Source organism: Crassostrea angulata, chromosome 8, assembly GCF_025612915.1.
Source record: "Crassostrea angulata isolate pt1a10 chromosome 8, ASM2561291v2, whole genome shotgun sequence".
Taxonomy (NCBI): domain Eukaryota; kingdom Metazoa; phylum Mollusca; class Bivalvia; order Ostreida; family Ostreidae; genus Magallana; species Magallana angulata.
Genome location: NC_069118.1, coordinates 24,483,017 through 24,492,094, shown reverse-complemented (window position 1 = coordinate 24,492,094; position 9,078 = coordinate 24,483,017). Strand labels below are relative to the sequence as shown.

The window sequence follows — 9,078 nt, the reverse complement described above, 5'->3', positions numbered from 1 at the left end:
CAACGTAAGGGGGAAAAGTTAAAATAACTCGTTTTAAAATTAAGAAAAAAAAAATATTGCTTTAGTTTATGCATCAATTGTTTATTATTTATCGTTTATTATGTCAGATCAAAAATAGTGCGACTTTTTGAAAATTTATTTCAAGCTCCGTTATCTACCGAGCTCATCCCGGAAAATCCCGAGCTCTCTGGCTCAATTGTACATCGGATACCTTAAAGCCGTAAAGAACGGGAAACGATTCATCAAATCAATAATGACGTCATAATGGTTTTAGCTCCAAAAAGACACTCTGGAATCATTTACTAGATCTTGACCTTAAGATAATGGTCCATACGTCACAAAACAACGTCTGACGTAATTCACGCGTTATTACGTCTTATCCGTGCCCGATCTAATTGAGACCTACATGTAACGTTAAAAGGTGTATTTCAAAACAAAGAATTCAAGCTGACATAGAAATTGATTCAAAACAAATGTATCAAAAATACTGACAACTGCAATCAATTAGGCCTACCAGGGTATTAATCAGCGAAATAAAATGACTGGGTTGTGTCGATTGCGTACTCGTTTTGAAAATATAACGTTAGACCGCTTACTTTTGTCCTGCATAAACATCAATCCATTATAAGGTTGAGTTTAATCCAATTCTTTGAACATTCATCCAAAATGAAATCCTGACCGAGATATATATCCCAGTGCATAAGGGAGATAAAAACACAAGGGGAAATAATTTGACATATATCATTTTTATCCTATTCGCTTAGCAACGAGCATAGATTTATTTTTCACAAAAGAAATTGGTTTAGAATTAAAATCATGCGCTGAAAAGAAGTTATTTCATTATAAGAGCAGTCTTTAAAACCAGTAAAAAAAGGTTTGAATAGAGGTTTTGTCTTGAAGGCATATATCAGGTAGTTAGCATTATCCACGCATGTGACTGCAATTTCTAAATACCGATCTCGATCCATAATACTTACCGATATCCAAAGAAACCATCTTTTGCGATTTAAATAAATACAGATTAATCAACAGTTTGTTTAAATCATCTTTTCTATTTAATTATAATCAAAACATATTTTTTAGAGTTATGAAATAATAAACCTATGCACAGTTTTATTTTTACGGATCTTTTTTCAAAATATATATTTTAATGATTTTACCAAAAATATGCCCATTGTGATCCTGAAAAGGCCGGTCCGTTAAGTAATTTTATTTCCAGTTGATTAAGGGCGTTAAGGTCTAAATAATATCAAAATTTTAGAGAATTCTGTACGTAAATAAAATTATAAGAGCTTAAATTTTCTTTGAAAATTTATTCATTTTATCTAATTTGTATGCAGATTTATCTATTTTTTGATAAACAAGCAAGTGTAACATCAAAAATTTTGTTTAGAAATAATAATTCCTATATTTTACATAGGATATAAGTCAAAAAATGATTTTGTGAAATCAAAATACAGGCTTAGGCTTATATTCTTTATGTATGAGAAAAGCGCCATTTTCCGCAATCGGTTCTAATTTTAGCAACGGTCCTAGCTTTTATAATACCGATGGACCAGCAAACAGGGTAAAATTTGATAAGAACATTTCCTCAGATACACGTTTGAAAAATATGAAAAAATTCTGTTCGCATTTTAATTATATAGTGGGGTGTGGACCATTACCTTAATGGGCATTTCACAACAGCTTGTATCCATCTGTTGTAGAACCCTTACAAATATGATTTGATTTTTGATTGTTTTGAAATAGGCTAATAAATAAGAGCACCTTGGTATATGTACACATCATAGATTCCATGTATCATTAAATACAAATAGCATATTACTTTCCGTAAAAGCGCAGTTAATTGTCATAAAATCAGTAAATCAGAAGAAAGGGAAAAATTGAGAAATACAAATAAGAAAAAAGTATTCTCTTTTAAAGATATATACGCCTTTTAACGGCTTTTAACGACTACACATGTGGTCAATATATACACTTTCCTCCTATCTTACAAGTTCTGCTGGCAGTATCAAAGAGCGTATTATAAGGACATTTTACAGCAGAAGCCACGCCGCTTTCACATTTGTAGTAACCAGGACAGTAGCCTACGAGATACTGATAGTTGCCGTCTACTTTTCCGAGACATGATGGAAGTTCTCCATGTGGATTGTAGTCTTTTGGAACTGCAAAAAGATGGACACATTGTCCTTTGTAAGGAAAAGACGCAACTCCCCATACTGGGTCGTAGGGACAATCGCCTCTTTTTATTCGTCGACCATTTTTACACTGCATGTAATAAGTAGGCCGGTGTGAATATTCAGGCCAGGGCCATAAACCATCTGCTGTGTTTTCACATGATGGATATTCCTGTTCACATGGTTTGCATTTTCCAAGTTTGCATGTCAATCGAAAATATCGACCTTCAATTTAAAAAAGAAAAGCAGCATTATGAACATATCATGGAATAGCCTTATAATGATATATTAAATTTTGCATCCGATTGAAGTATCTTAGAAAAATATGTAGAGCACAAATTATAATTCTAAGAATAAACTGGTATAATAACTGTTCTCTTTATGTTTAATTTCATTTCAAAGTTTAAGCTCATGTATGTGTTGTATTGTACTCTGCTAGTAAATTCGAGTTACACATCCTTTTTCCAAGCATACAATTTACATTTACATTAGATTTTTACTACGCTTTGTAGTATCTGCTGTTCAATGTGTTTTTAAAGAAAGGGACACTCTAGTCAGTCTTTATAGTATTTCATTTCAAAGATTTTTAAAATAATTTTTAGTGATCATGTCCAAATAAACGAAAATTTATCGCATCCTTATCCGTGTTTTGATTTTTGTTTTTGTTTTAGGACAGGAACGCCATATAAATGCAAGAGCATCATCTATGATGAGGTAGTTTTTAATGACAGAAAACATTGTATAGTGAATTGTCAATGTTGATATTAAAATAATAGTGTACTTGCATTCCCAAATTGGCTTATATCTTGTTCCACATTCCACTTCAGAGTAGCTTTCACATCGCATCGTTTCTTCAGAGTACATTAATGGATAATGACATTCGTGCTTGTACTTTGATGGCCAAAACTTGTACATTTCTACCCAATTGCTTAGCTCAAAATCTTCCCCAGAGCAGTTGTAATATCTGTGACAATCGTTGGCACTTTTCATTATCAAACCTGGCTGTCGGCTGCATATTTCATCAATAGTTTTGTCTGTTTGATACAAATGTAAACATTTTTATGGAATTTAACTAACTACTTACTAACAGATCAGTTCACGCCTATCTTTTACAACATACACCATAGCATAGCATAGCATTGAAATCTCATAGCATAGCATTGGAAACTCATACCATTGTGTGGAATCGCATACAATCTCAGTGTTTCTCATTCGTCATATCATACCATAGCATACCTTACCAATCGATTTTAACTCTTTTTGAAATGCTTTTATTAAGCATTATCAATATTCATATTGAGGATAATTATTAACTTTGGATTCTTATCAGCTTCAAACAGTTTTGAACTCTTCTGTGTATGAAGATGTTTTTGTTCAAATCTCATAGCATAACATACCATATCGTTAAGCACTTCATTTCAATATATCATAGCATAGCATACAATTTTCATAAAATTGCATTGAAATCTCATAGCTAATCATTTAAATCGCATACCATAGCATAGCATTGAATTGTAAAAGATGTGCATGACATGACTGTAAACACCAGATACCCATTAAAGTTATTACTGTGCGTAATGTTTAAAATAGTTGTTCATTAATATCATAATGCAATACTTATTCTGATTTCATCCATAGCTAAAACCTACTCATCAAAGACAACCAAAGAGTCTTTCGGCAAACATTTCAACTTTAGTAGCCATAATGGGAAGATACATGTATGACAGAAAAAATATGTAGTGATCGACCACCTCATTGCTGGATGTTCATCGATACAATTAATTACATGTGTCATGGATGTGCAAACTTTAATCAACAAATATGTTCACTTTGGCATTAACAAATAATTGAAATAGTTTTTTGTCTTTATGTTATCAATTGAAATAAATTGAATTCATCCAAAGAACGTATTTTTATTTTAATTCCGTTTAAAGGAGGCTGTCTTGGTGTCATCTTAACCAATTACTTGTATATAAGCCATTAACCATGAAGTTGATGAACTTAGGTTTGAATAAATGGACTCAATATGTCCGTGCATGTTTTCGATAATATTGGTATAAAATTTGAAGTATATTGTAGCAAATAATATTTCACATGAACGTCGTGCAACTTTTAGCAATGGATAAAACATTCGCAAAATATTGAAATGCAAATGAATTCTTTTAATTCTTCAGTAATAGAGAGAATTAACATCATTAAAAAATATCAATTTTCATGATGAAAGAAACAAAAATATGATTATAGAATTACCATTTTCATGAATTGCACTTAAACATTTAATCGGAACTTAATAGAAAGTGTAATGTATCAAACAACATTAAACACGTACCATTTGGAACCAGTCCTTTCCTGGTCATTTCCAGCAAATGCTTGTATGCATCTACAATAGAAGTGTATCTGCCATTGCATTCTTCCAAAGTAAGCACTTTTGTTTTCAAATTGGCCTGTGTTGCATTCAGTAAAGATTGAACTGGGCTTTCTTTCCTTTCTCCATCGAGGGTATGGAAGGATTGAATATCATTTTCATATAATGGCTGCGAATGGATGTTGGTCGAACAAAACAATATGAAAGAGGCTGTCTTTAACAGGTGTATATGCACCATGTTGTTCATTTGTGCCTAAAAATGAACAAGTCTACTTTGCTTGAGAATTCTTTATATTTTCTTTTCCGTTATGTAATGTATTTAACGCATTGCGAGTATGTTCTTATTAACTGGTCCTATAACAAGCGGTGTAGACAAATTTATTTACCATCTACTCGAAACTGGAGAATTATTGCGCCTATATATTATCTGATGCCTAACGTTTAAATCGATTCTTTCATTATTACCAGTCTGCTTACAAATGTTTTGGATAAGGGATTGAACAAAAGGAAAATTGTACTTTGAAAATTGTACACATCAAGATTTTTATATTTTTACAAGTACACATGGAATCTTTTATTATGTGCTTATTTTACTAACAACCTGTTTATTAATAAACATTTGATATAAACAATAAAAGAAAATGTTAAATAATTATTATCAGTTATAATAGCATATTATTTTAACGTCTGTTAAAATTAAAACATAAAATAATTGCCGTTTAAAACTGTTACAAAAGATAATATTATGAACAAAAATTGTTTTCGTTTTTACGTCTAATAATCTTTAGATCAATCAAAAATCTATTTTATTTAAGATGTACCTTAACATTATCGTACATTGATATTCTAAGCAACTGATAACTAAAGGCTGATATATGAATAAGAAAGGTCCAAGGGCTGATCCTAGCAGTAAATTATGCAGAGAGTTATCACAAATTGATAAGATATGCCCAAGCTTTGCCACAACTACAACTTAAACTACAAAATGCTGCATATCACTATTAAATAGACTAAGTAAAGGATAGCTTGCCAAGTAGAAATCACAATGTAAAATCTTGTTAAATCTTAATAAAATTTGACAATAAATAAATAGCAATTAGGTTGAAAAGGGTTTGTAAAAAAGGAATTTGAGATACATTAAAAAATACTAAAGTTATTCAAATCATAATTAGAACATTATTATGTTTAAGTTTAAGTATCTAATGATGGAAAAATCATTTTAATGAAATAACTGTTTCCTTAAAAATAAGGCCACAGGCTTGCAAATTTCAAAAGTAAACGAAAGTACCTAAATTATTGATAAACAGTGGTGCAATAAAATGTAACAAAAGATGAAAACCGGATGAAGTCGAAATGAAAAGTAGACATTTTTAAGGCTTACACTCTATAACAAGTCTCAACAAGTTAATATAGAACGGAACGCTAAGTATACATGTTATTAAGATTACAAATGAGTGATTTGTCAAATACAATTTAAAATAATGGAATGTTGTGAAGTCCTAAATAGGTGCCATCGTGTATACACATTGCAATATTGATTATTACTTAGTTTAATATTTGTTTAAGACGTGACCTACCTTAGCCACTTATTGTTACAGTTTTGACTTATGCGATCAATTAAAAAGGTTTAAAATAATTTTTGAAATTCTTCGTGACTCTTTGTCCGTATTAAATACTATTTTGCGATGTGTTAATCCAGACCCAAGTTTTATTAGTATGATAATTTGAAAAAAGAAAAACCTTATATGCAACAGATTATTCATAGAATCTTAATTCATATAATAAATGAGAGAGAGAGAGAGAGAGAGACATAGTAGGTATAACAATGTTCACAACAGAGACAAATGAAATAGTGTGTGTTGATATTTTTTCACCAAAAGTAAAAACAAATTAAAGATAGGTAAAGTAAATCCATCATGCCACTTTTTCTTATAATTGAGTTATTGTAAATGCTTCATGTAAATCTTTATTTGAATATGATTAACATAATCCCAACGCGCCTGAGATTAGTTTTGTAGTTAAAATAGGAATTATTCATCAAAATAAAATTGATAAAATTAAGTACATATGCTCAACTGACAGAGCACATTAGGAAATTGGATGAAAAACACATTTTTTCATCATGGCGTCGTCTTTCAGCTTTTATACCGTTTAATTAGAGTTAACACACACTGCTCTTGGCTCCATATTAACAAGCTTAGGAATAAGCTGACCAAACTCTTCCATTTTACAGTTCAATGACAAATTCAAGGATTAATCAAACATTGTAATAAATTGATATAAAATTTCATTATATTGAACAGGAAACTTCATTCTCTCTCTCTCTCTCTCTCTCTCTCTCTCTCTCTCTCTCTCTGTCGTATGAAACGAGGTCGGAAAACCCTATCGTACTAGGATTTTGCTTAATACGATATTTCCGTTAATTTGATCCTCGGGATCTTTTTCGTCCTTGACCAGACACCTGGCGTTGTCTGTGCCACGTTATATAACCCAGAATTCTCTCCTCCTCAACCTGGGGAGTAGCCCTTTCCCTGTATAAAAAGAGGAGGCAAAAGACAGCTTCCAGTTGACGACTACTTTTATTCAAGTTTATCAATAAAACATTCCAATCAAATTCCACAATATAATATAATGTATAATTAATAACAATAAACATTGATTACAAAAACTCTGAAAATAAGATATTATATTTACTTGAACCTTCTGAATCATTTTTGTTAACTTTTATTAAAACCGCGCAAGTATCTTACTATGATCTTACCTGTATAAAAAGAGGAGGCAAAAGACAGCTTCCAGTTGACTACTGGAGAGCCGCTTTCCCCGCACCTCCTTTTTATACGCACGGACACTACCTCCGATCTCCGGACCTTATAAGTAAATGCGATTAAGTGCATACTAATGATCTGACGCACCGTGGTCAGTAGAAGCGTTTTATTTAGATTTCTGACCCGGCATCGACAGGCTCATCACTGGACTTAATAACACATTTCTCCATGAACCTAAATAAACATACGTTATCTATTTACCGCATGTCCTTTAACCAATTTCTGTATAATTTCCGTTATGATAAGTTCCCCCTACTAACAAAAAAAATTTTGTCCTCAAGATTCCGTGAATAGATTTTCCAAATAAAAATGATCAAGGTCAGGAAATTGAACAGTGTCCGGATGATATTTTAAAAACTCTGATTTGTGTAAAACAATCGTTGTCCTGAGCATTGGCCTTGGCACATGATAAATAAGGTGCCAGAAGGGTACCGTCCCACAGAATGCACACGGCGTGTCTGCGTTAATTTTGTCTAGACACTGCCTGTGCACCCGTGCAAAACAGCATTCGGTTGTTGCACACAGCTGTGTTGCTGGACAACCAAACATACACACAGCACAATGAATGTTAAACCTATCATCCGTAGGTTGATCATACCAAGATGACCTTAATTGTTCTCTCACCGATTTTTTTAATTTATTTTTTCTAAATCGCAGAGGTATAAATCCATCCTCCAAAATTAAGTCGAATATGAATTGCTTAGGTAATCGATATAAATGAGAAACTTTTACCAAATAATTATTTGCAATCGGTGAAAGGCCAAAACATTCAAAATATAAAACGAGTAAGTCAAAGGTTGTTCCTTTACTGAGTGTTAACGTATATTCCTCTAATAAGGTAAAAAGTAAATCAAAACAAAAAAAATCAGCAAATGTAATCAACTGTTGATAAATATAATCATGTTTCACATTCTAAGTGAACATTACAGTAATAAATAAATTTAGTTAATTGCTTTATAGTAATATTTTTGAATGTTTTGGCCTTTCACCGATTGCAAATAATTATTTGGTAAAAGTTTCTCATTTATATCGATTTACCCGGATTCTCCACCACTATATCGTACTAGGATTTTGCTTAATACGATATTTCCGTTAATTTGATCCTCGGGATCTTATTCGTCCTTGACCAGACACCTGGCGTTGTCTGTGCCACGTTATATAACCCAGAATTCTCTCCTCCTCAACCTGGGGAGTAGCCCTTTCCCTGTATAAAAAGAGGAGGCAAAAGACAGCTTCCAGTTGACGACTACTTTTATTCAAGTTTACTAATAAAACATTCCAATCAAATTCCACAATATAATATAATGTATAATTAATAACAATAAACATTGATTACAAAAACTCTGAAAATAAGATATTATATTTACTTGAACCTTCTGAATCATTTTTGTTAACTTTTATTAAAACCGCGCAAGTATCTTACTATGATCTTACCTGTATAAAAAGAGGAGGCAAAAGACAGCTTCCAGTTGACTACTGGAGAGCCGCTTTCCCCGCACCTCCTTTTTATACGCACGGACACTACCTCCGATCTCCGGACCTCATAAGTAAATGCGATTAGGTGCATACTAATGATCTGACGCACCGTGGTCAGTAGAAGCGTTTTATTTAGATTTCTGACCCGGCATCGACAGGCTCATCACTGGACTTAATAACACATTTCTCCATGAACCTAAATAAACAGACGTTATCTATTTACCGCATGTCCTTT

The 9,078-nt window shown here is 32.2% G+C and overlaps 1 protein-coding gene across 1 annotated transcript; it reads right to left on the bottom strand.

Annotated features, from left to right (window-relative positions):
- Nucleotides 1-210: 210 nt before the first annotated feature.
- Nucleotides 211-4,825, bottom strand: LOC128160421 (uncharacterized). The gene is made up of 3 exons (XM_052823737.1): nt 4,507-4,825; nt 2,963-3,211; nt 211-2,402 (listed from the first exon to the last, which is right to left on the bottom strand). Exons 1-3 carry the CDS (start codon nt 4,787-4,789, stop codon nt 1,966-1,968), a joined length of 969 nt encoding a protein of 322 aa, XP_052679697.1. The 5' UTR covers nt 4,790-4,825; the 3' UTR covers nt 211-1,965.
- Between the last annotated feature and the right edge of the window lie 4,253 nt (nt 4,826-9,078).

What these genes read in the sequence shown, in the direction of transcription:
- LOC128160421 (XM_052823737.1), bottom strand. Translation starts at nt 4,789, where the DNA reads ATGAACAACATGGTGCATATACACCTGTTAAAGACAGCCTCTTTCATA. An exon ending in GAAAGGACTGGTTCCAAATG is followed by an intron (nt 3,212 to 4,506) that starts GTACGTGTTTAA and finishes TGTATCAAACAG; the next exon opens with ACAAAACTATTGATGAAATA. An exon ending in ATATAAGCCAATTTGGGAAT is followed by an intron (nt 2,403 to 2,962) that starts GCAAGTACACTA and finishes TTTAAATTGAAG; the next exon opens with GTCGATATTTTCGATTGACA.